Genomic DNA, 27863 nt, shown 5'->3' with positions numbered 1-27863 from the left:
TCACTCACTACACCCAGATTTTGTGCCTGATCAGTGGTTCCTAGCTGAAGCGACTGAAGCTGTGTGCTGACTCTTGATCGCTCCTCTATTGGTCCAAAAATTATCACTTCAGTTTTGTTTTCATTCAACTGTAGAAAATATTGGCACATCCATGCATTGATTTCTTCTAAACATTAACTCAGAGCTTGAACTGGTCCATAGTCACCTGGTGACATGGTGATGTAGAGCTGTTTGTCGTCTGCATAGTTATGGTAACTGATGTTGTTTGTTCAAAACTTTCTTAAAGAAAGCTGTGGGTAGAACATCGAGACAGAAGGAGGAGCTTAGCTGGTGAACAATTTCTTCTAAGCTGTTGTAGTTTATTTGGCTGAATTGGGACATTTTGTCAAGATTAGTTCTAGTTGGAGATAATTTTGGTACTGAACTTGACATGGACGTACAGACTGCCCCTCTAATCGTTGGGGTTTTCTCATTATGAAGCTGACAAATTCATTACAGGACCTGGTGGAATGGAGTTCAGATGCCACAGTCACAGCTGGATTTGTTGACCTGGTAAATAAAAAAACTGGTAAATAAGGCACAAGGATTAGTAATGTTTTTGTTGATAATCTCAGAGAAGAAAGATTCCCTTGCATTTTTCAGTTTTAAGTTATATCTGTAAAGTCTCTCTTTATAGTCTAGTCTTTCTCCACCTGCGTTCAGCTTTTCGCTGGAGCATTTCTCCACGGAGATTTTTTCTTCCCAGAAAGAATCTTTACCTCAACTGGAGCAATGCAGTCAATTATGTCTGAGACTTTAGGCTGAAATTTATCTACTAGCTCATCTACTGAGTTGCAGCATAAGGTTAAAGTAGCAGAGTAAGCTTGGCTAAAAGTTTCTCTGGCATTGTCCTTAAAGGTGCGTTTTCTTATGATATCCCTTTGGCTAAATGAGTCATTGGAGATGACGCATTCAAAGGCAACAGAAAAGTGATCAAAAAGGGCAGCATCAGTTACATTGACCTAGGAAATGTTTAGACCTTTAGTGATGATAAAGTCTAAAATATGTCCCTGTTTATGTGTTGGCTGTTTAACATGTTGAGTTAAACCAAAGTTTCTAAGTGTGTCACACAGTTCTTTTGCACTTCTGTCTTCAGGGTTGAAGTCTCCCGCAATAATTAAACAGTCAAAATCAACACATATCACAGATAGGAGGTCACTAAGATCATTAAAAAAGCTTGATTTGGACTTAGGAGGCCTGTAAACATTCAGAAACATAGTTTGGCTCTTTTACCTGAAGGGCCAAATATTGAAAAGAGTCAACATTTCCCAGAAACACTTTTTTACACTTCAGTGAATCACAAAAGAGTGTTGCCACTCCTCCACCTTTCCTTTGCTGTCTGCTTTCACAAAGAAAATTGTAGTTTATGAGAAGTCGACTATCAGAATAGCTGCTTCATTAAATTCATGTAACCATGTTTCTGTTAAAAACACAACATCACCATTATTGTCAATATTGTAGTCATTGATTAACAATGATTTTCCTGAGAGATATCTAATGTTTAATAAAGCCATTTTACACGACTTGATAGTTGATATTGTCTCTGTGGCTTGTTGTATCTGATAATCGATGACTTTTAAGTATGATTGTTTATTACTGTTATCCTTTTAGCTTTATTCTTTCTGCTGCGCATCATCACGGATATTTTACAGATGTTTTAAAATTGATGTGAAGATACGTGGCAGGATGCGAGACAAAGGACACACATGCACAGTCAGGGCAGTTCACCCCAATCTGAACGACATAAAAAGTGTTTTCGGATTAACGACGGGCATAAACCACCCGTCTCATTCTGAGTACAGTCTCATTCCGACTGAGCTTAACCTGATCACAAAATACTCCCATTGCCGTGTTTTTTACATGACGCACATTAATTCTAATCGTCATATCCCGATTATTTACATCCTGATAAACATGGCTAATGAGGAAAATATGGGAGAACAGGCAGAGGGTTAAACCAAAGGGAGCCGAGATGAGTAGTAAGAAGCTTGGAATCCGTCTTTGAGCTGCGTTCCAGCTCTTCTGCTCACTCTTTTCTCTTCGAGCGACGCCTTTTCCACGTCTGTCCGTTACGCTTTATTCACCAGTCTAATAGTTTTTCTGCATTTAGTTGCTGCGTTGCTCCTTGTTTTCTCAAATCTTGCAGGGGATTTTTCACCGCGTTGCAGCCACATGGCCTTTATAAGGTTGAACTGCATCACACAGAAACATGTTGACAGACTGGGCAGTGATGTGTTTCCTTGGCTGGAGTGTAACCAGACTCCACATAGCTCTGTGTCACACAGGCACACCGTACACACTCTCTGACCCGTCCCTGAATGGCTGTTTAACCTTAAGCAACTTAGATTTGATGTGATAAAGTCCTTTCCTCTCTTTTTTTTTTTTTTTTTTTTTTTTTTTTTTTGTGGGGACATGAACGACTCTGTGTTTGAATCTGTGTACTTAATTGTTTTTGCCGTGTACTTTGTGCGCTTTAGCATTTGGTTGTATGGTCTTGGTAGATGCTGTAAGAAAATGTCCACTTTATACACATTTAATGGGCAGTGAAGTTTATCGTTGAGAGATATTTTTAAGAGAGACCTTGGTAAAAATTCTGTAAAACGACACCCGCTGTAAGATAGAATGCAGACAACAACAGCATCTGATTGACTTTTAAGGAAGGTTTTGGGTTTTTTCTTCAGTGTGTCATAAAAGTCCCAAACATGCAAAGAATGTCTGCTGCTTCTGTCACATGATCTGTCTCTTTGGCTTCTTGTTGAGCTGTAAGTCATTTTGGCATACCTGCTTATTTCAGAGTGATTTTCTGCGTCCCGGCTCATTCTAACTTAACTAAATCACCATTTTTCGCAGAACGCTGATTCTGTTGCCAATTGGATATTAGTGCACTTAGGGATGCACAATATATCGGCTGCAACATCGGTATCAGCCAATGTTATTGATTTCCTAACAGTATAGTTCAGATTTTATATGGGCCTTTTTAAATAATAATAATAATAATAATAATAATAATAATAATAATAATAATAATAATAATAATAATAATAATAATAATAATAATAATAACAGCTAGTGTTCCTAATCAGAACACCTCTCCCCCCAAAAAGGGGAAACAGCCTGCCACCTATGTCGTTTGATTAATGGTCTGATGCTGCTGTGAAACGCGGCCAAATACACTTCCCACCAACGCCACTGAATTTTTACTTTGACAGGAAAGGTCTATGATGTTGTATTCTGTAGTATATCTGCTCTGCTTGTCTTACTGGCTTCCATGTTAGCAGGCTGCCGCTCTTTTGCCAAGATAAAATACCAAATGCCTGCGCTCTGTTCTGGGAACTCTTGGAACTCTCTTATGATTGGCTCAGGAACCAGGAAGTAAACACGGGCTGATTGTTTATAGGTAATATTACTTCCATCCCAGGTGACAAGTGAGAATGATTTGGGTTGATTTTAACAGTAAATTTCTTACTTACTGCTCCTTTAACTGAAGCAGAGAACTTACTCCAATGTTACAGTGAAATCTATTAGGATTATCACAAGCAGGGGCAAAAAGTTACAAGGTGATATTAGTACAGCTAGACACGTTATTATCAAGGTCGCAACACCTACAGAAAGTTTTTTTTTTTTTTTTGCTGCTGCCACAACCTTCAACTCACCCAGACTTCTGATGATTTACATTCAGAAGTGTTGAACTTTTACAGCCATTCCTGTTGAATTCTTCATATTGACATACATTTCAGGGTATATTATTATTATTATATATTTTATGTGGTAAACAATATCAAAGTAGAGCATAACTGGGAATGTGATGGAAAATTATAGTCTTATATCTTGCATTGGACCCCCTTCAGTCTGATACCCCTAAATAAAGCCCAGTGCAACTAACTACCTTAAGCCATGTGGGGGGGAAACAACAAACACGTGGAAGAAGGCGCTAAGATGAGAATAAACTTAAACTTTTAGGCCAAGATGCAAACCACTATGTGTGACAGAAAATTGGCCCAGTCAAAGTCCAGACCTGAATCCAACAGACTCACTAGAAAAATGATCTTTACTGACACCGTCCATCCAGTTTGACTGAGCTTGAGCTGTTTTGCAGAGAGTTTGCAAACATTTCAGTTTCAAGATGTGCAAAGCGGGTAGAGACATACATGTGCATAAAACATGTACAGCTGTAAGTTTCAGGAAAATGTTACTCTACGCACGTACAAATGCACTTTTCAGACTTTCAGACTTTAATTTTCCGTCTAACTTCACAAGTCGTTTTGGAATCAGGATCTGAGTTCAGTTGATTGACAGTAAAATATTTTATTTATATTTATGTATTTATATTTATAGTGTATCGCATGATATGAAGTTATAAGGCAAAAAAAAAGTACATAAGAATAAAAACTCAAGGTAAACATAAGTGCGTGGACTGAATGGACTTAAGATAAAGTAAGAATTAGGAACTATGGACTAAGTGCAAACAGCAGGAGTCATTATCTGATCTCCTAATGTTGTTTTCAGCCTAGTGAGTCCTTAAAAATTATCTGGCCATAAAAGTCTCCATAAACTCAAATTACAGAGACGGCAAAACCAAACGGACGTAGATTTATGACTATTTGGGAGGGCCTCCTAATGTTTCATTATCTCTTTTCTGGTGTCATTGTTTCTTCTTTCCTTCTACAGTATTTTCTGGGAGAGCTGGCTCGAGCCTCGGCCATAATGATCATTCATATCTAGAGACATCATCATGTGGACACACAACTACAATCTAATGGCTCTTCTCTCTTAGACACACACACACACACACACACAAACACACATGTGCACGTCTTTCTTTTTCCCCCCATGGCAGGCTTTGTTTCTCCATCACTCTCGCTTTCCCTTTTTCCTCTTATCTAGGCTGTCTCTCTCCTTAACTCTTCTTGGCCATCTCTTGCTCACACATTGACGCTGCCATACCATTGTCTGCCCTCCATCCCATCCTTTCAGTCAGATACACCCAACACACACACACACACACACACACACACACACACACACACACACACAAAAAAAAAAAGAAACAAACCTCCCTCCCACCTCCGTCCTCCTCTCAGCCAGGATCTGCTCCCCCAGAAGCTGCAGGGAAACAAAAGGATAATAGATCCCATCTTGACAGAGAAGAGGCACTTGTCTGTGTGGGTGTTTAGTCCAGGGGTGTCCCCCCCCCCCCCCCCCCCCACCATCACTCCACCCCCCCAAGCCGTGTACCCTGTAACAAGCTCACTGTGTCAATCCTCTTTCTGTCCTCTCCAGCATCCGGTGAGCAACAGAGTTTCAATGGATCCGTGACCGTAATGGCCAATAAAGACCCACTAACCCACTTAACCTTGCTGAAAGTGTTTAGCATTTCCCCCCCGTGTGGAGGGTGGGTGCATGTGGGGAGCAGGGGGGGGGGGGGGCGGGGGGCGTTGCGGCGTACATGAGAAGACGTATACGGACTTCTGCAGATGTGAAGTTGAATGTTTAGAGAGAGTATTGGAGATGAAGAGGGAGCAAAAGGGATGTTAATAATCGCTCGTGGTACATTCCTCCAGAGCTGGGTTTTTTTTTTTTTTGAAAAATCTCCAGAGGGTAAGGGTTTGCACTTCCTGTATGCCGGGGCTCTTTGAGGTGGTGGAGGGGAGCGCCTCATTGGTGACCTCTCTGACATGTAGGGAGGGGGGGTTGAAGAGGAAACTCCAGACCTTTTTTCCTGCCAACTCCCTTAAGTCGACACCCGCTTCTACCATTCCTGCGTTTTTTTTTTGGAAGTCATTGTTGACTCCTGTATTCATCTCTGTTCTCCCTTTTACTGAAAGTTGCATCAGGACACCCGTAAATACTGACACATCTGGTTTTTAGTTGTGTGCTCAGATATGCCTCAGTGATCCTCGTTTTTCTTAAATAAATCACTGCTTTCCTTCATTTTAGCAGAGATGACTGATTGGTTAAATGTTAGAACTACAATTGAAGAAAAAGCCTTTTTTTATCTGTCTCTGTGTATCTCTATGATAACCGTGTCAAAAGACGAAGACAGATCACCAGATTTCTGAGCTGTTTTTTTTTTTTTTGTCTAGTGGAAATTTCCCAACCTGTGATTCAGTCTGCAAGTGGCTTTGTGCTGATGCAACGAACTATGCAAAGAGACATGCATTTGAAAATGGGTGTCAAATGTTGTGTGGAGCGCACAGTGCAGGTATCTGCAATTGTGTCTGATAAGGGTTTGGATAGAAAGGAGAGCAACATATGCTAAAATGCACATGAGCACATTACTATAGTCGATCCTGCAGCTACTCTCAGTACAAGATGAGTTACTATAGTTGCAGGATCAGAGGAATTGGCTTAAACAAGAGCAATAAAAGCCTGGTTAGGCCCACTGTTAAGCCCAAAATTAGTCATACCCCTGGATTAAGTTGATCTCAATTAAGTTTATTTTAAATTTTGGACCTAATCTTTCGTTAAAACCGCTAATTACAAACTTTCTAAGAACCAAGAACAGTATTTATTTCTAATGCATACTGGGGGGAAAAAAACACGCAGCTTTCTTTCTGAGAGTCTGAGGGATCCCCAACCAACCCCGCTGGCCACACGCTTAAAACCTGCTGACAGTGGCCGTTTTAACTGTGTATCTGTGCCTCTCATTGATCTCAACAGTTTGTTTTTAGTGTTGATAAAGCCAATCCTAGTAAAAATAAAAGCGGCATTTTGGACCTAAAGTCTTTGTCTTTAAAAAAAAAATCTATATCCTCTTTATTTGCTGCTTCATTCTAACTACCATATTTTTCTGACTTTAAGTCACACTTTTTCTTCATACTTTAGCCGATCCTACGACTTCTAGTCAGGTACGACTTAATGTATATCAATTTTAAATGGTAAATCACACTGGCTAACAAGAACCAAGTAGTAAACATTACCGTCTATAGCCACAAGAGGGCGCTCTGGGCTTGTGAAAATTATATGCTGCTCCTCTACCACTTAAAGATTTAATGAAACATTAACTTATAGACAACTAAGACTGAACACATGTTTGTGTGTTGTTTCCCAGTTTCAGTCTGCATTCACGCAGCAGGGCGTTGCGTGGTTCAGCTCGAAGGGCCCAGACAGCGACAGAACCCCGTTATTGGGCTGTCCGTGAAGCTAATAGCAGCTAGCGCTAGCTTAAAGGTCTGTTGTCCGGGCGGTTTACAACTTCGCTGATGCACGTGAGCTTTATGTTGCTCTGAAACATCCGTGTCACACTGTTAGCTTAGCACGTAGCACCACTACGCTCACGGTCTAATTTCAGTGTAATTTTGACAACTTTCAGGCGTTACGGGCCGTTACGCTGAAATGCGCTGACGAGAACTTTCCGGGTTGGAGTTGGTGGCTTGTTTTGCTAATATCAGTTTTTAGCCTTAGATATTGTGAAATAAATTTCTAAATAAATGCGACTTACATATGTTTTTTTCCCCCTCTTTTAAGACGCCTTTTTTTGACTCAAACAACTTATATTCCGGAGCGACTTATAGTCCGAAAAATACGGCAATTGTTTATGGTTCTTTGAAACCTATGGGGGTTGTAAATAACTCCAATAACGCTAACAGCTAGTCCAACCAGTCTTGTGAGTTCAGACTGACGTGTTTCGCCTCAACTTTGGCCGAACTGTTGCAATGAGGCTGCTTTGGATAGTTGTCTGTCACTTTCTATTAGATAGTTGAAGCCTAATCTGAGTGTGAAAAGAACAAGAGAAGGACTAGGCGCCGAAATACCAGCCGTCAGGAGCGGATCCATCCACTTTCTGTCAACACAGAAGCCAAACTGAAGAATTGTCAGAAAGATAAGGGTCAAAGTTCTCTATCGCACTCGAAGGTGTTGCCCCGCGAGGCTTTTTCCCCCCCACCTTACTTCGTCAGCAGATAAAGCATCTCTGAAAAGATGTACTGTAGCTTTTACCAGTCATAAAACCGCACCTTTACATAACCGTGTAATGTGTGCATTAGGAAAAACCAGCCGCTGTGTGTGATTTCACCAGCAGCAGCAGACAAACCTGGCTGGCATCTGTCCCTGAGGTTGAAATACTTTTCATAGGAGCAGCTCGTTTTGCGGTGCGGTGACCTAACGCCGCCAGCCCCCCCCAACACACACACACACACACACACACACACACACACACACACACACACACACACACACACACACACACAAACAGAGGCTTCTGTCTTCACTCAGACCAGGATCCGGCCTCCTGCACACACTCATAGTCTTATGACAGGGTATGACTACGGCTGACTGGACGTATGACTCGCTGCAATGTGTTTGTGAGAAAAAGTTGGAAGTAGCCAAATCTCATGTTGGTGCTGCACGGCTCCTTTTTTTTTTTTTTTTTTTTTTTTTTCCTGAGCTGCCGTTATGTCTTTTTCCAATCTGTTGTGGCAACAAACGGCGCAGACTCGCTCCCTTTGACCCGCAGGACACACAGGCGCAAAAACGTCGCAACTACTTGTTTAATGCTGTTCTTTGAAAATATACCTTGTTAAAATCTCCATGCTTTTTTTTTTTTTCATTAAAGCTGCTTTGTATTTGTAGCAGGTTTTTTTTTTAACATAGACAAGTCCAAAGAAGCAAAAAAAAAAAAAAAAAGTGAAGCGGATGGAAACGGTACATGTTTTTTTTTTTTTTTTTTCCTAAAGTCATTAAGGAACTGTATTGCTTTGCATCAAGGTTGTTTATTTGCCCGTACAGCAGCTGGAAATTTTCAATTAAAGCTTGTTGTTGGAATGGAAATGATATTTTTTCCATGACTACTCCTCTCTCTCTGTGATGTTTACAATAATCACAAAGCACAAAGATGGGATCGCCATAGACTTTAGCGTTTAGCTTTTCTTTTTTTTTGTTTTTTAAGGAAACATTCACCAGCATTATTGCACGTCTTGTTTTTTCCTGATATCGGGGAGCCCTAAGCTGCGTCTCAATTCGCAGGCTGCGTCCTTCGAAGGACGCATTTTAAGGCCGGTGACGTCACAACGATGCGCGGAGGCTGTGCCATTTGGCAAAAATTCTGAGGATGCTTAAAATGCAGCCTTCGAATGCGTCCATCCTCCGAATTCTGAGGATGCACCGCTACCATCCTTAGCGGCCTCGCGTGCCATAAGATTTCCCAAGGTGCTTTGCACACATTTTTAGTGATAGTGGAAGTAGTGATTTAAGTCAGTTATTTACAGGGTTTGTACACATTTAACAATTCAATTCAAATTACTAAAGTTACAAACATAAGCTTACATCAAGTCTTACAAATAAATATAAAATTTTAGATTTAAACATATTCGTCAATCTGCTGACAAGCGTTTGTTTAATAACTGGTATATTATGATCATTAGCAGACCCCTGGGTGAAAATAATAGAAAGTAAATGTTACCTCTCCACTGCGCTCTCCCAGCCTGAGAAAAATTTGTCGCCGGTTTTGCTGCCGCTGAAGCCGTCTGAGCCGACTCTCCTCCTCCAATAACAAGTAAATAAAAAAATGTCCATATCCATTTTTTTGTGTCGGTTTTTGTCCCGGGCTTGGGGTAGACGTGAATGACGTCGTGTCGCAACCAGGAAGTGCTCCAAAGGCTAGACCGTCCCATTTACCAACGGCTGAGAATCCTCCTAAGGCTGTGTAGGCTGGGTCCTTCGAAGGACGCAGCCTGCGAAGTGAGACGCAGCTCTAGTTAAAATCAACGGCCTAGTCAAAGTGCAGACCGAAATCAAATTGGGAATCTCTGTCAAGACTCAAAACACTTGTAGTTTCTTTGAAATAAAACACTATTTTTTTAGTTATATTGGCTAATTATAAATGCAAACTTCATATTTGTATCTCTGACATCTTCCATTTCACCGATTTGCCCTGCTCGTGTCGGTTTATCACCCAGACGTCGGATAAAATGCAAGGAGCTTTGTCGTCGGAGCATGCCAAAAATGTGATAAAGTTGGAGGGCTCTGTCTTTCTGACAGAGAGCTGGCTTTGCATACACCTGACTGTGGGAACGCAGCCTCGAAGAAAAGGGCTGCAATTATATCTTTACTGCACCTGTAGTTCAAACACGCGCGCAGACAAGCTGACGTGCGGCGCAGGAATTGCAGCTGCGCTTTATCAGGATCCGCGGCCCCTCCCTGCAGTTTGCAGCTTTATTGAACCCTTTATCTAATCAACCGTCTCCGGACCTTGAGAGGAAGACCCAACTCGGCTCCGTGCAGCATTCCTCTGAAGCACCGAGGAGGGGAGGAGGGGGGGATTGGGGCGGCAGGAAGAAAAAAACAGAACGGTTTAGCATTGCTAATGAGGGAAAGGGTAAAGGAGTTAAACTTCGGTTTCGACGAAAGGAGATAAGTGTGGAGTTTGAGGGGGGGGGGGGGGTTGCTGTGAGCAGAAAGGAAAAGAGAAATGACTAAGGAAGGGTGGCATAAAGAGAGACTGGGTGAGAGGGGAGAGCTTGAGGCGAAGGAGAGGGGGGGTTGAACAGGAAAAACCGGGAGGGCGACGGGAAGAAAGGAGGCAGACGAGTCATGAGACGGGGTAGAACGCAGAGAGAGGAGAAAATGGGTCCGACTCGATCTTTAGTTCTCTGAGCTGAGGAGGATCTGAGCACAGAAAGAAATGGAATAAACCAAAGGAAACGAAGGAAAAAAAGGGAGTGAGGACAAATGAGAAAAAGGGAGTCGGTGTGTTTTAGCTGCAGCGCTGCATTAAGAGAGCGCTGGCAGCAGATTTACACACACAGCAGTGAAGTTGCTGCAAACTCAAACAGACACACACACACACACACACACACACACACACACACACACACACACAGAGACAGAGTGGTGATGCAGCAGGAGTTAGTGATGCTATCAGCAGTCTGCTTCCACACAGTATTATATAGATCCTGCTTTGGGACATAAAATAGATCCGGTATGATCAGACTGTGAAGGTAATGCAACACAAATACGCAGCTTAGAAGAGCAGAGATAAACAAACTCCGATCAAAAAAAAAAAACAAAAAAAAAAAACAGGGATTTGTTGGACCATGACTGGAAAGTCCTGTAAAACACCCAGATATGTCAACCAGCTGTAGCCAAACTCTCACATATATCCACCAAGGATCGAAGGTGCACTGACCTGCAGTAGAAACAACCGTGAAAGGCGTTTATTTCTATCATACGGCTGACTGGAGCCATGTTTTTTATTTTTATTTTTTTTTTCTGTCTTCAGCAGCACCCTTTGTAAGATTTCCAAACAGTTACAGGTTATTTGACACAGCCCAAGTCGACTGCCTGTTGGCCTCCAGACGCACTCATCCTGAAGGACGTGCGAGAGCGTAACGGTTCACAACAGTTTGAAGGACACGCTCAATGAAAAATACAGGCGTTGTTCATTCAATTAGAAAAAAATATCGGCACAATACTTGATGCCGACCAATTTCCATTTTTCCCCGGCCGAGCAAAGCCTCCCCCCGCAGCACGATGCAGCCCCCACCGTGTTTTATGGTAGGGAGGAGCTGTGGGGTCTGAATGTTTTTTGCAAGGCACTTAATTCTTGTTAATAAAAGAGGCCTAATTTTACTGATAATCATTCAAACTGTAGCATGTGTGATGCTTTAATTAGTGTGAAAAGGGGCTTCTTTAAAAATTCTTTAAAGTCGTATAACTATTTCTGTTCCAAAACAATAATCGCCTTCGCCATGACGGTTGGCTGGGGATTTGTAAATTAATCGTTTTTTGTATCCATTTCTGGATTCTCAGGCTTTTGCATTATTGATTTCTTTATTCCTGGTGGCCTTCACGTCTTCTTTTCATCCGCTCTTCATCCCCCCCCCCCCTCTCTCTCATTCATTCGTCTCGGGAATGCCTAGAATGTGCTTATCTGTGCCCATGCAAACACAAGGTTGAGCCAGCAGGAGCGCTTGAGTTTCTCTGCAGATTTCAGGCACCAAAGACTAACATCCAGACGAGCCTGCAGCCAGGAGCAGGTCCTCGGTCGTATTGTGCAGTCCCTTAAAAGGACTGGTTATGCCAGCGTTGGGCCAAATGGGAGTAAAGCATGGCTGTGAAAGAAATGACACTCCAGAGCAAAACTACTGCCGTAAAATGTTTACTTGAGCTATTTTCATGTGTCACAATGCATAGAGACATAAAATGCCAGGGGGAGCTGGCGCCCCATATGCAGAGGCTTTTCACCGTTGATGCAGCCGTCCGGGGTTAAACAGGCAGCAAAAGATCGTCAGGCTGGGAGTGGGACCCCGGACGCAGATCAAATGTCCACAGATCTCCTGGTTTTGTTTTTCTTCGTCGGTTGCTTCCTGGTGCTGTGTCAGAGCCTCAGGTCCGCATTGCAACGCTGCTCACATGTCCTCCTTTGAGTGAAAAAGAGCCTGTAGTGGCAGCTTAAAAAGATAAATCAAGCCCGGTGAAGCGTCGAGGTATTTCTGTTGGGTTTTGTGCACCGCTTGTCTTTTTAAAAATACCTTGATGACCTTTTTTGTTTGCCTCATTAAAGAGAGAGGGACGATGACGTTCAAGGTTTTGGGCTTCAGACGGTGGGTTTATCTTGGGGTTTGTTCGGTGAAACTGCTGACAAATTTCCACATGCGTACAAAAAAAAAACATGTCTGTATTGTTCTGTATTTCTATGTTGAAGGTTGCGGGTTTAAATGTGAGCTCAGGTCTTTCTCTGTGGTGAATGTGTTGTTCTCATTGTGCATATGCAGCTACTCTTCTGGTGTGGATGGATTCTAGGAATGCGGATGGTAGGATATTTGGAGATCCTGTGATGACTTTGCGTGTATGTGTGAGAAACCAAGATTTGAAACCAGATTTTTCCACCATACAAACTTCGCTGTGAAAGACTTCAGTCCAGAAAACATTTTTGAACAGACTTTAATCAGCTGTATATGTACCTAATAATGTTAACCGTACTCCCACATGTATTTAGGGGGGCGGGGCATTCTTTTTTCAAAAGCTAATAATATTAGTTACTATTTTCTTTTTGATCTGCTTAGCAATGAACTTAAAATGTTACATTTTATTTAAACAAAGTAGAAAATGCAGGAATCACAATAAAGCTATTTACATGCACAAATCAAGCGGAGCATTATGGCGAAAGCTGTTTGCTCCACTTGTGAAAGCAAAATCTGTCGAGCTCTATTTGGCATTAAGATATCAATTCTTATTGCCACATTGCTAGACAGGACACTAGGGGGAAAAAAAGTAGAAAACATTATAGGTCCAAAACGAACCATTTTTCTGTTTTCTTGGTCTACAAATTGTTTGTCTAGAACTTATTTTCAAAAAGCCTTGCCTTAATAACCAATTTTAATAAATAGGTGTCCCCAACTGTGTTTTTTTTTAGGAAATAGGCGATTGATGTTTGACGCCCTTCTTCCTAAGATTTTAAAACGAAAGCAAAAAAACGCGGCTCTTGAAAGAAAATTCTTTTAGCACCCAACACTACATTTAAGAAGATGTAAATTTGTCATTTAAAACATCACCCTTCAATAATTACAAAACGTGTCTATCTGCTAATATTCGTTTTGCTGGAGGGCCAAATTTCATTCAAAATTATATTCCAAGGGCCACAAATGGCTGCACTCTGGACATGCCTGATCTAAGGCATAGCTTGTCTAAAAGCAAAAGCTCATCAGAGATCTTTTTAAATTCATAGCCTTTTTTCATGCTTAAATTATTCTCCAGTGGCGGGGCTGTGCCTCTCTTAAACAGCCACACAGACACGCATCCAGACACGGCTTATTGTGCGTTTCGCTTTGTCCCGACAGCCTCCCCCCCCCCCCAGAGATGCACACTAGTAGCCATTGATACCTCCGCACAATGCGTCCTCACAGGCAAACACATACGACCACAATGCTGCCACTTGCATGCACGCCGCTTCACGTATGCCTGTGCGTAAAATCAGTCTGACAAGACGCAGACAAAAGGCCCGACTGTTTGCTGTTGGCGTCCGCGAAGGCCGCGATATACGCTCACCCTCGCAGGTCTAAATGGATTTCCTGACGTCGCCGCACAGGACAATGAGTGTTGTTTGAACTGCAGGGCTCAGACTCATGCAAACACACTAATGATTCCCAGGTTACAGTGAGAAGCTTCGTCTTAAAAAAAAAAGAACAACCCATCGGATGACACTTGTATTTTACAGTGCGACTGAAACTGAACAGATTTTCCTCTTCTCTCTTTGTTCTCCTCACGGCACAGGCTCACGCTGTTCTCACCTTCCCTGTCTGGTTCTGGGTGTTAATTTACATCAGGAAGGCGGCACAGGCTCTGAGAAATTATTAACATCAGCTTTCCCTTTGTGGCTTCAGTCACATGAGCTATGATATAAAAAAAAAAAAAGAAAGGGTCTATCTGTACTGTCATTCTTGGCTAAATATTATCGATCACTGCTTTTCATTTGTATTTTATGGTGAGCTTACACAATGCGGCTTTGTCTAAGCTTTGGCTCTGGAACAGCTCTGAAGTATAAAGATCAGTGGGTTGTGTTTTTTTTTTCTTTTTCCTGGTATATCTGTGTGTTACTTGTGTCGCTGTTGAAGATCCATTGAAGTCCTGTTGTAGTTTAACATTTAAAGTTGCCTAAACTCTGCGGTACCTTTGCAAGATTCACTGCAAACAGGGAACTAAAAGGAAGTCAAATTTTCTTGAAATTAATGCATTTTTCCTTGATTTAAGCAACTAAATAAGACTATTTGCCAATGGAATAAGATTCTTCCACTTAAAATAGGAACATTTCATCTCTATCATCTTATTTCAAGTGCAGGATATCTAATTATCTTATTTTAGGGGTAAAAACACTCACTCCATTGGCAAATAGTCTGATTTACCTGCTTAAATCAAGGAAAAATACATTAATTTCAAGAAAACTTGACTTACTTTTGGTTCCCTTTTTGCAGTGTTCCCAGACAATTTGCCACAACCCGGCATGTTAAACATCCATCTTAAGGTGCCGCTCCTCTCTGCATTGACCAACTCGAAATAGATTTCTCGAATGGAGTTTTAATCAAAATAAAAAGCTGACATTTCCAGTTAACACATCATTTTAGTTAATTTCCTGTGTTTAAAGGGTAAACTTAAGATGTCAAAGTGTTATTAGATTCAGGCTAAATGTCAAAACCAAAGCTGGGGATCCAAGCATTTTTTTTATTGCTTAGCAGGAAAGGACAGTAAAAATAAAGATTTGTGGGTAACGGAAAAATTTCAGCTACATTTTAAAGTTCCCCCAAGTACTGCAACCTGTCCCTGTCCAAATAAAAAGGTGTTTCAATCCTTTCTATTGCCACAGGTGTATAAAGTCAAGCACCTAGTTATTCAGACCGTTTCTACACACATCTGTGAAAGAATGGGTCACCCTCAGGAGTTGGGTGAACTCCAATGCGGTTCTGTGAAAGGATGCCACATGAGCAGCAAAAAAGTAAAAGCATGACATTTTCTCACCTTTAATAAGGGCTGGACCATATGGCCTAAAATCAGTATCGCGATATGTTGAGTAGTTTACCTCGATAGCGATAAATGGACGGATGCGAGTGCCAAAAACACTGCACTCGCATCCGTCTATTGAGCTCGGCAGCTTTAACTATGTTAGCGCCGTTGTCAGTAGTAATAGTGATACGGGCCTCATCCTTGATCCATGCAGACAGCATCACATGTCCAACCATCTCCTCGGCATCAGCTGGAAAATATGTTGTCTCAAGCAGTCTGGTTGGCAGTTTCCATTCGTCATTGATATAATGTACAGTCAGACTAATGTACAGTTCCATCGTGCAACTGAACCAGAGGTCAAATGTGGCTGCAACGTATTTAACAGCTGCTCCTCTTCCTCCTCAACCAGCTTCATCGCTGCAGCTGCTTAAACAACTGAAATGTCCTCCATTCTCGCAACCTCACCGTCTCTTTCACTTCTTGTTTCAGACTGGATTGTAGGGCTGGAAATAATCTAGGATGAGCCGATTCGATTCTCGATACATAGCTCACGATACAATACGATTTTCGATGTCGCTTGGCTCGATTTGATTTGACTCCAATATCAAGATTTATCACTTTTAAGTTAATGCTCACTCATTCAATCAACAAAACGCCTTTCATTTTATATACAAAACTATCCTTTAGTACTGATACACATTATTATCCAACAAGACATGCAGTAGGAGGTAGTTTTATTTTACCTAGAGTTAAAACAAAATCAATTCAACGTTCAGTTAGGTACAGGGCAATGTGTGTATGGAATTCACTCCCAAAGACTATCGTACAACAAAACACTCTGTGGTTTCAAAACTTCACTTAAGAAATATTACCTTCAAAGAAATTTGGATAGTTAATATTAATTTTATTAAGGAGATACTGTGTAGGGTTCTTGTTAGCTAGTTCTTTGATATAGATCTGGAGTAGCAAACTTTTATGTTAATTATGTTTATTTATTTATGTTACTTTTTAATGATAAATGGCGTTAAATGTAAATATGTATTAAATTTTGTGTAAATGTCTTGTATGTATAGTGTGTAATGTGATGTAATACATTGTATTGTCACGTGGAAGACTGAAGGACCCCAGGAAGAATAGCTTTTAGCTGATGCTGAAGCTAATGGGGATCCTAATAAAACAAACAAACAAACATACAAAATCAGCCAAATATTTTATTTTCAATTTATTATTAGCTGATATATTAACAGGAAAATAAAGTGCATCTGGTTCAATGCATTTAATGTATCACAGAAACCAAAAATGTGCCCAAACGTCTGATTTTAGGGACGAAGGCGCTTCTAAAATCCTGTCAGCCATTCCGCAAATTTGTCTCACTTGCACTTCCTCGCTGTGAACAGTAATGGCGCGCTGTAATAACGCCCCCTAGTGTTTGGGAGGTATATCAATACTGAATTATGAAATAATTTTTTTTTAAATATCGATGTTAATCTTTGCATAGATTTTTTTATGCACAGCCCTACTGGATGGGGTGGAGTCATGTTACTACAGACTGTACAAGTAGTGCAGCGTCTTATAGAGACAGGAGCTTAGCCTACCTAAAGAAATAACTTTTTCTTTCATTTTTTTTTTTAATGCCCAAAATACCGACATGGGCAAAATGACGTCAGTTATTGTGGTAAATTTTCGGTTTATCGCCCAAGCCTACCCATAATATTCCAGTCATCTGTTGGCGGTATTATAATAAAGTGGAACGCGACTGGGAATGACTGCGACTCTGGGACGAAGTGGTAGGTCTGGTGTAGGGTTGGTTTTCAGAAGCCGGGCGTGGCTCCTTAGTTCCAGTGTAAGGAACTCTGATGCCAAGAGATTTTGGACAAGTCAATGCTCCCAACTTTGTGGGAACAGTTTGGAGATGGGTTCTTCCTCTTCCAACATGACTTTGCACAAAGTAATGTCCATTGAGACATGGATGAGAGCATTTGGGGTGGACCACCTTTGGTATGAATTAGAGCGGAGACTTAGAGCCAGGCTTTCTTCTCAAACATCAGTGTCTGACCTCATACATGCGCTTCAGAAAGAATGCTCATAAATTCCTATAAACACACCAAGGATCAAAGCTTTAACATATTTAGGTGTAGTCTGCTGCGCCATGTTGCTCAAGTTCGGACACTACCACTAAATGAACTGGCTGATTGTTGAGTTATTAAAACAGCTCCAACTATTTGTTTTTCCTCTCGGGGTTTTATAGAGGAAACATCACAGTTCCACATTTATTTCCCTGTTAAAACACACAATGATTTATTCCTAGGTTATGCTGCCACATCCTATTTCCTTCTTCACATCTGCAGTGTGAGAACTGCGCTAACAATGACTAACAGGATACTGTAGCTGCTATACTGTGAGAGCAGCAGAAACAGCCTTACAGGTGCAAAGTTCGTCATCGTGCCGGTTTCCACTGCATCCATGATGCAGCAGACCTGAAACATGTGCTGCTAAAGAGATTCAGCTTTGCTGTTGGTTTTTCTCGTCCAAATAGTCATTGTATCAAGGCAATCAAGTCGGTACAGCTTGGTTATTTGTCCTGGTCTGTCCATACGATGGAAGTACACTTTAGGACAGTGACTCCTCATTCGCTGGCTTTGTTTTCAGATTAAAATGTAACATTTCATTCATCTTGTTTTAGTGTGGTATGCAGGATTCCTGATAAAATACAGAACATTAAAGTGCAACTCACCCCAAAATCAACTTTTGTATTACAGATAAACCGTATAAAGCCGGGCTAAGAGTGCTACTTTAAAGTTGCTACGCAGTTTTATATTTTTTATTTTCTTGTGAACTTATTTGTTTCAGCAGTATTTGTCTTAAAAGCGTCTTAGTGCAGCCCTTTTAGGGTTGAACGGTGGCTATCGCAGTTGAATTTTCCTATTGGCTCAAACGATACATGTTTTCGTCATCTTAGCCTTGCATTCGGCTATTAAAGCATCTCACTCAGACACACGACGTGTAGGGAGTCAGTAGTCGGAACAGTCGGTTAGCATTGTTAGCATCGTTTTTCAGGTTAGCATTTTATCACCAATAAGTTAGCATAGCATTTAATAAACAAACTAGGATTATTTAATCATATTACATTCCATAGCGATTAGCTTTATTTTTGTTGTTTTGCAGGCACTTTCCCTCACCCTGACCACATCCCTGCTTTAACCCCCACCACTCATCCACACACTTAGCCCCGCCCCTCTGAGTCTCTTGGCACCACCCACTTAGGTGGCGTTTTTCTAAATTTCTCTGGGGTGGGGTTCTGCTTTTACATCGGGGTGAGTTACACTTTCAGGACAAACCATCCAACAACAGTGTCTTCAGTTGTGGAGAGGAAAACTAGGAATAATACATAATAATACAGAAACATACAGTTTCCCTTTGGGAGTAATAAAGTAGCTTTGAGTTGAATTAAAACATCACAGTTGATCACTTTATTTTAAACAGAAATGCAGTCCAGTCTTTTACTCTTAAGTTTTTGTTACTTTTAGTTGTTTATTGTTATATGGTTGTATTTTCCAGGCTGGTGCCTGAGAGAAATCCCTAATTTATTTTTGTTGATCTAAGCATGTTTTAATTGAAGACTTATTGTAAAGTTATGTACCTACAAAAATTTAATACGTTTTTGTTAATTTTGTTATTGCAATTTTAGAGCTCCTATCTGTGTATTTCTACTGCTTGTGTTTCTTTTTTCTTCTGCTTGTTACTCTGTAGACTCAAGATTGATGTTACATTGTCAGATAGGAAGAACAATTTGGTCCCATTATCTGCCACAGGACCTCTGTTATCATTTGTTTCAAATAAATGAAAACAAAAAACCAAAGTAAAAATATCTCCCCAAGATAAAATTGGCAATTTCATTACAACAGTTGCAAATGTGCTGCTTAACAGCTCACCGTGATTTGATTTAATCATATTTTAAGATGTAACATAGTATATATTGACGTTATCATTGAACCTGTTGTGAAAAAGGGATCAAACAACAAATATCAGAATCAGAATTCTGTTTATTGACTAAGAGTTTAACATACAAGGAAGCAGAAACCTGCAACATAATTAAATAGAATATGAAGTATATTGTCTGAAATGACATTAGAAGGCAAAAATAAGTACTTAAGTAATGAAGTCAACACAAATATAAGGATGACAGTATAGCCAAATGTAACATAAAGAATTAAGAACTATAGAGTAACAGTACATAGTCAAGTAAGCGATATTACAGATATGAACATTATTGCAGTGAGCAGCAGCCATGCTCTCAGTTATGTGAACATTAAAATCTCATCAGCAAATCCGACCCAAATCCGAAATTCTTGTCCATATGCGACCCGTATCCATCTTTTTTTATGGCGGTGTGAACAGCCCAATTCTTTTCACCCCCCCCCCCCAAAAAAATCTGATTTGTACCACTTCCATATGTGATAAAATATTTGTCTGATGTCGCATTTCCATCCACAAAAGGCCATTGTTAATAGCTGTGCTCTATTTTTTTCTTCCTTTTCGTCGCTTTGTTGTGATTTAGTCTTAATGTTGTTAAGTTGAATTGCTCAACAACTTCATCACACAAAGATGCAGGTATCCACTGTAATGTTTTTGTTTGTTTTTGAACGCGGCTTTATTGAACACTCCTAATAACGATTACATCCGTTATTACTTCTGTAAACAGTACACTGCTGTGTGATGTCTACTTTCACCTTCTGTCGCTTTGGGTTCTTGAGTCATATGTACAAACACGCAAAAAAAAAAAACGTATTTCAGCAAAAATAAATGGAATTGGAATTGAGCATCAAGGCCTGCAGTATGATGAACATAGACTTAGTTAATCATGATTATCACAAGATGACTTACAGTGATTTTGTTTTCCATGTTAGGAATAAATATTTAATACAGCAGCTATCCTCATGTTTTGTATGTATGGCTGCCAGGGAGGCACAATTATCAAAGCTTTTATTGTTGGAAGGTTTTGGTTATGGTCATAACTGTGATTTATCTATTAGTGTTTAGGTCATTATCGCCCTTCCCTTCTTCTATTGAACCTTTTTTCTATCGCACCACACGTCTATCAATCGATTTAAATATTGTTATTGGATTATCGTCCGGCCCTACCCTTATTAAACGCAACTCTTATTAGTTAGCATTGCTCCGATTAGCTTTACAAAAAGTGTCTCTTCTCTTCAGCAAATGTTTTTATCTCCTTCAGGTCCTTAATGCACAAAAAGCTGGATATAAGGCGGCCATTGTTCACAACGTGGACTCTGATGACTTAATCAGCATGGGATCCAACGACTGTAAGTTTATGCACCCCCCCATACGCTAACTAACGCTGAATATTCAGTATCTCTTCACCAGGTAACATTTAATAAAGGCTAAATTGAGCTGCTTTTTAAGATTTCAATCTTTTATTTTGAAGGTGTGCCCACGATTAAAGCAATTGTTACTTTAACCGTCAGTTTCACTTGTCTTTTTGAATGTGGTAATCATTGTTTAAGGGTTTCTGAAACAGCAGCAAACTGGTTTTATTCTTCACTCATCCCCTGAAATAAACTACAACAATTCATATAAACAATAAACAATTTGAAAATGTCATCCATTTTTATTGATTTTGCTCACATGGTATAATTTAATCATGGGCATATTGATAGTTTTTTAGAGAATAGCGACAACAAACAATGTAAGCTGATTATTAATAAATGATAACCACTGATTAGAAAAGGGGCTGAATAGTAGCCCTATTTTTGCATTGTTAGGCTGTGGTTTATTAGTCTGTTTTAACAGTTTGCAGATTAACATTTAAGATTTGGCTCTGTGATTAAAAACTGTAGAAGTAACAGAAATATTACGCAGGAGTTCATTCAGATTTTTCCATAAAGACAACTTTAATGATTTAACGATCGCTCAACAGGTTGAATGTATTAATTTTTCTCTGTTTTAGTGGATGTTCTGAAGCAGATAGTTATTCCCTCTGTATTTGTGAGCGAGCTGACTGCCAATACTCTGAAAGACGACTACATGTATGACAAAGGGTGAGTCTGAACCTAAAGGTCCGTTTAAACAGAAATTATTTCCTTCTCCGCTTCTCTCTCACTGCACTCTGCACAGTTTCCTTTTATCATAAGGAGCTTTTTGCACATCCTGAGCGCTCCAGCTACACGTTTAATTTGAGACCAATTTCCACAATAATATCAGAACCTGACTGTCAAGGCTGCCGATGTAATATTTTCCTATAAAAAGTCTCCATGCAGCATTAGGATCTCGTTTTTGTCGCTTCAGATCAGCTGCTGTGTTTGTGTGTGCCATCCTTATACATGAGGGTTATTCCCACATCTTTTCCAGTCATGGGAATAAACGGCAAACATGACACTGGCTCAGTGCTGAGGACAGGTCCTAATGGAGAACAGAAGCTGAACTATTGATGAAGTGAATCTGTCCGCTCCAATGAGAAAACGAGCCTTAGTGCTGCTGCCATTGTGTAGCGTAAAGAGATAAAAGGTTGTTTTTTTATGTGTTTCTCTACTGACGATGCTCTGCCTGTTTCCCCAGAGGCCACTTGGTCCTGATCCCAGACTTCAGCTTGCCTCTGGAATATTACCTGATCCCCTTTCTGATCATTGTGGGAATCTGCCTCATCCTCATTGTTGTTTTCATGGTGGGTCTAAGTGTTTCTTCAACAAAACTGTTATTTCAACACAAATTTTACTTGCATTGAGCTGTGCTTTGAGCTCTAAAACAAAGCTGGCCAAAGTCTGGTTTCCAAACTCATTGTATTTTATTTTTAAATTTGTACGCCCTTCAGGTAGAAATAAAACATTCTCATCATATTAAGAGGTGTAAAACTTCCATTATATGACTTTAAGCCCATTGTGATTCCTGTTCACGAGCTGTAATATTAAAAAGATAGGAACAGTATTCAGGAATATTAGTTCCAGCCTTTTAGCTGTGAGTAATCATTAATAATTTATTCACGGTAAAAATACAGGAAAGTCTTGCTCTCGCTCGCTCACTCGCAGTCTGAATGAACCTCCGACTTCTCGTATTAAACACGGTTTCTGTTTAAGCAGTTCTGTGCATTGTCTTAATCATTGTTGCAGGCTAAACAGCTTTGTTGCTATATAGTGAGTATTGAACCATTTCAAAAGAAGTATTCCTGGTGTTGTTGGAGATTTCTGTAGACTGACGTGAAAAGCGCGCGTCATTCTGGATGCAAAGTCCCAAAACACTCAAAGGCAACCCACTCCTAAAGGAGCAGCTTCTCACAGCTGCATTAACACCTGGAGACGAACAAAGCCCTTTAGATGGAAATGTAACAATTTAAGTCGAAAATGATAACAAATCAATACATTAAAATAAAACTGCATTCATTTACATATTTAAGGTGATTTTACTCACCTGCCTCCTATCATGTCATGCCGGTATGACTTTGCAATGCTTAGGAAAGCAGCCAGTTAACTTTACTCCCTGATGAGTTTTCAACAATGCTTCAACTTTACTTTAAACGCCTCTCCGATACCGAAGAGTTCAACCTCTTCTTTCAGTAGTCACTTCCACACTGAAGAGTGTTATTCTTAGCTCAACCAGGTCAAAGCTTAAAGGGTAACTCACACCCAAATCAGCTTTTTTTTTTTTTTTTGCCTATAAACTGTATACATGGCTGTCTTATAGCTCTGTCTACATATCCCGGTCATTATTTTGACAATTTTTCTGCAAATTTGTTGAAATCCTGATTTTTGTGTCCAAAACCGTCTGTGTGGCGCCCTCCTCAGGTTTAATGAGTGTCTTGCAGTTAATTTTTTAATCAGTATTGCTATTGGCTCAAAAGATATTGTGATGTCACTCAGAACACCTGATCCAACCTGCTATGGCGAGTTGGATCCGCATCACCAGCCGTATCCTCCGCGCAGTTCTAGCGACGGATGTGTTTTGCCTCCTTATTTGAAAGATTTTGAATGTCCCTCGTCTTCCCACTGAAACTAGATCACCAAGTTCGTCCAGGACCGACGCCGAGCTCGGAGGAGCCGCCTGCGGAAGGACCAGCTGAAGAAACTTCCCATCCACAAGTTCAAGAAAGGTAAGAAGGTAGCCTCAAACATCACGGTGAGAACAACAGAGACACGTTCGTTGTTCTGGTTTAACGTGACACGATCTGAATATCCTGGAAACCTGGGCGGCATTGCATAATAGCTGGAAAATTAGATTAGAGGAAAGATTTTCTTCCTCTTTGAGAAACGTCTCCAGCTTCCTGAGAAAAACTCTTTGCCAACCCTCAACACCCCACCCTATGTAGAAAGCAGTCCCTCTGAGACTATTCACAGAAACCCTGGTCCTGTCTCCCACCTCTGGCTCTTTAACATTTCAGTAGTGGAGCCATTTTCCTCCGCTGCTTTTCTTCACATGATCAGAACCAGAGTGGAAATGCCATCGATTCACTTGTGAGGCACATCTTTCCTCACCAGAGCTCTGCACCTTGGAGCTAATCGGATTAATGTCATGTTTTTTTCTTCCATAATGCCCCCCCCCCCCCTCCCTTCTGCAGTTTAGAGCTTGTTTCTGCAGAAGCTTGAGACATGACTGCTGATTTGGACTTTAGTTTTAACAGTTGTGTTTTTTTTTTAAATCCAGTATTAGCTGTTATCAGATAAGATAAGCTTTATTGATCTCACATTGGAGAAATTCACAAGAAAGTAGGAGGAAGCGAAAGAAGATGTAATAAAGTGATTACTACATCCGCGTGCGGCTTCTTCTAGGGTGTTATTAGATAAGACCACGTCTGGTTCAGAAATAAAGTATAAAGTGTAACAGCATCCTGCTATTTTTTTTTCATTTTAAGAATTTTTTTTCCTGCTGTATGTTCAGAGGTTTTCCCTGATTGCTCTGTTTTGCAGGTTGGAGAGAGTTCAGTCAGTTATGCTGGGAAACACCGGTGGAGCAAAATAGGTGGTGCATAATAAGTCCCCCCCCCCCCCCTCGCACTGGGGCTCCCTGAGTTTTCTCAGGGCAGGAGTGTCTAAAGTGCGTAGACACTCCTGACCTGAGAAAACTTATGGCAGGAGTGTCTACACACTTATGGACACTATCATTTCTAAAGTTCGACTGCTGTATCAGTTTATCTAGCATTTTTCAGTCCAACGTTGAGCCGATGGTGGCCGGCTCAGCTCCAGCTGCAGCAGATCCCTCTGAGCTCAGACGCCGCTGCAGCGTTGATGTTGCTTTTACATTTTAATTTGGCTTTCTGTGGCGCTGATGTGACAGAATCCACTCTAATATTCAGTCGACATGTTTCCTGTTGAGGTCATCATGCAAATATGTTGATAAAGGTGAAGTTTCCTAGTAGCAACTAAGTAGCTGCTTCCTTCACCTCCCCCAAAGCCTTTTCCTGTTTGTGCCAGTGTAAGTTTTTTTTTTTTTTTCTGCAGCTGGTAAAAGCTAAATATTCCTGGGCTGGCTCGCGGCGTAGCAGGAAGGCTATTTTTCCTCAGCGCAGCCAGACGGGGTTTGTTTCCTGACCTCAGCACCCTTTGCTGCATTTTTTGTTTTAGGTTTAAAAATAAAGGCCAACAAACTTGGATGTTCTCGCTCCACTCGTCTCATTCTGTTGTGCGAATTGTGTGCAGATATTGCGGGACAACACAGAGAAACTGCTGCAGCTATTTTTATTTATTTTTAAATTGGCTTTAGATATAAAACATAACATTTTGGGGTAAAATTAGACCGCTGCTGGGGTTCTGCAGCCACTCCTTGCCCTAATGTCTAAGTCTTGTACCGAAAAAATATCCTGAAAACCACTGAATAACTTCCAGAACAAGGTAAACTTTGAATTTTCATGTATCAAAAGTGTTCAAATTAAGTTTAAATATGAAATTTCGCACATTTTTTACACCGATTATGGTATTCAGCGTTTGAGTGCTGCCTCCGTTTACGATCGGCCATTTCAGACGTGTGACGTCAGTTCAAGACCACCAAGAACGCGCAAATCAAACTTGCATAGAAACACACATTGTTTACATCATTGTTTACATTGTACAAGCGGTGCGGCGAACCAGGATATATGGATGTTTTCCGGGATCTTCTTTCACACACCAAATCTGCTGATCCACGTCTACTTTGAGCAAGCGCTTTTAAAAAGAATCACCGAACTAATTATAAGATAAAATGCCTTCTAGGTGCGTAGTTGGTGGCTGTAGTGCAGACCGCGGTGAAGTTGGTTTGACATTGGACATTCAGGCTCCGCGGAGTCAGCGGGATCTAGCTCACGGTTGATCCGGTTGAAGGACTCCGATTTCAGCCAGCGTCTCTCAGCTGCTCCCTTCTCCCATACGCGGTGGTGCAGTTAGGGACCGTCAACAAATCTGATTTGATTTTTGTTTCTCAAGAGTGCTCCGTTGACTCCGCGGAGCTTGAATGTCCAATGTCAAGCCAACTTCACCTCGGTCTAATGCAGGCCAGAAGGTAGCGCTACATATTTGACCGGTGGATCAAAAGGTCCGAAAGAAATGGGATAAATTCGTAAAAAATAAAAACGCGAAAGGACTGGATTGCCGACAGTGACAAAAGTGTTTTATGCAATTCACACTTCACGAGCGAGGAAAATCGTAGTGTTAGCAGACAGTGTTAGCGCCGGATGCGCGGTACTCGTTCTGTTTGTGGCGTCACATACCAGATCGGCCGATTGAGGAATGTTCGGGCTCATTCGCTTATACAGCAAGGTTTATCGAAATTCCTTCCAAACGGCGCACATAATTCACATATAATATACATTTCTTTACTCTGGTGACTATTTGAATGCATCTGCGTTAAAATGCATTTTACGTGCAACTTAGACTTTAATTTTAGTCCAATTTCTGTTCAACTCTTCAAAGAAAACGTCGCTGGGTTGTTTAAAAAGCGAACATGACAGAATTTCTTAGATTTTGCTGCATTTGATCAACAGAAAGTCCAGTTCAGTCAGAGCCAACAAGTGACGGATTGGGATCTCTGGACGATTGGTCTGTGTCTTAACGCATCAATCCACTAAGTTAAAGTTGTTGCCATTTCCAGGCGACGAGCCTGCGGAGTTCTGTAACGCAGCATTGTGTGATGTTCTTTCTGAATAAGGTGTTTTTATAAACACATCCGCGTCCCCTGCTGCTGCTGCTGCTGCTGCTGCGCTGGCAGGACGCCTTCCTGCTGCTGAACGGCTTCTACCCACCTTCACTTGTTTCACACGTTTCCCTCCTTCTTGCTTTTTTTCGTGACGAACCGATTTGATTTGCAGAGAAGCAACAACGGCGATTTCTAGTTTTTCTTGGGGGGAAAAAAACACCGGCCTGCAGATTATTTTTTAAAGGACGTCAACGTTTTGAATCTCAACATATCAGGCATTTATGCAGATTAGCTGTTGTGCAGCGTGTCCAGGCCTGCGTGGATGTAAACAGAGGACCCCAGGCTGACACGAGTAGCAGACAAACGGCGTCTTTCTCTGTGGATGATGCACGGCGTCTTAATGCAAACCGCTCGGCCGTGTAATTAGCACACAATAGCAGTTTGAGCGGCGTCCTGGAACAGGAGGATCCGTGTCAGCGCGTGCGGGGTTATGTAATAGCAGCTTACGCTCCGGCTTCATTACGCCGCCTTACGTCATCCTCGTCCGGCTGGTCTTTGGTGGTCCGGATCGGCGAGGCGCGGTCATCCAGAGGACCTGAGAACGTTTCAGGCCGTCAGAATCTCTGATCCCCCTCCTTGGTTAGGATGAGTCACTCCATGCCTCTCTGCAGCTTTCTGCATCCAAACAGTGGGCTGAGATCTGAAGAAGGAGGAGAAAAAAGAAAAAAACACCCACAGAGAGAGCGGAGCAGCTGCAGAGTGTCTGCAGGCCTCTGTGTGTGCGGAGCATGTTGATGTCACTTCAGAGGAGCTCCCTCCGTCTCTCCGGGCCTCAGTGCCAGTCGGCACGGTCTGGTTGGTCCCAGCTGTGGCGCGCGGGAGAATTTTTCTTTTTTTTTTTTTTTTCCTCCTCTTTCTGTCTCACTCGCTTTCATTCGCTCGCTCTAACTCTCCCAGACACATTCATCGCTCATCTCAAGTTCAGTGGGCCAGCGTGGCTCCTTTGAGAGCCAGGAATGCTGACATCCTGGACGATTAATGAAAGAAGAGCAGAGGAGCTGCACGAGCTCCCACAGCCTTTTCTCTCTTTTTTTTTTTCTTTTTTTTTTTAAACGTAATCTGAGCGCAAAATGTTAAACGTAAGATACTCCCAGCAACCGACAAAACCACCAAAAATAAAGCCTGATCTCCTTATACACTGCAAAAACAGAACATAAAATAAGTAAAATGTTCTTAAAATATGTGCATTTCTCCTTGATTTGGACAAAATCTTGTTC

At 41.2% G+C, this 27863-nt stretch overlaps 1 protein-coding gene across 1 annotated transcript in view; it reads left to right on the top strand.

The window, feature by feature from the left end:
* The window catches only part of rnf13 (ring finger protein 13), a 53005-nt gene that overhangs the window by 21322 nt on the left and 3820 nt on the right, over positions 1 to 27863 (top strand). Inside the window, exons 5-8 of the mRNA XM_036141090.1 lie at positions 20711 to 20798; positions 21443 to 21533; positions 22051 to 22156; positions 23482 to 23575. Of these exons, the coding sequence (XP_035996983.1) occupies positions 20711 to 20798; positions 21443 to 21533; positions 22051 to 22156; positions 23482 to 23575 (379 nt within the window). The remainder of the gene's footprint in view (positions 1 to 20710; positions 20799 to 21442; positions 21534 to 22050; positions 22157 to 23481; positions 23576 to 27863) is intronic.

The sequence above is a fragment of the Fundulus heteroclitus genome, chromosome 9 (genome assembly GCF_011125445.2).
Source record: "Fundulus heteroclitus isolate FHET01 chromosome 9, MU-UCD_Fhet_4.1, whole genome shotgun sequence".
Taxonomy (NCBI): Eukaryota; Metazoa; Chordata; class Actinopteri; order Cyprinodontiformes; family Fundulidae; genus Fundulus; species Fundulus heteroclitus.
The sequence above is the reverse complement of the archived record's forward strand: the minus strand, read 5'-3'. Positions and strand labels throughout refer to the sequence as shown.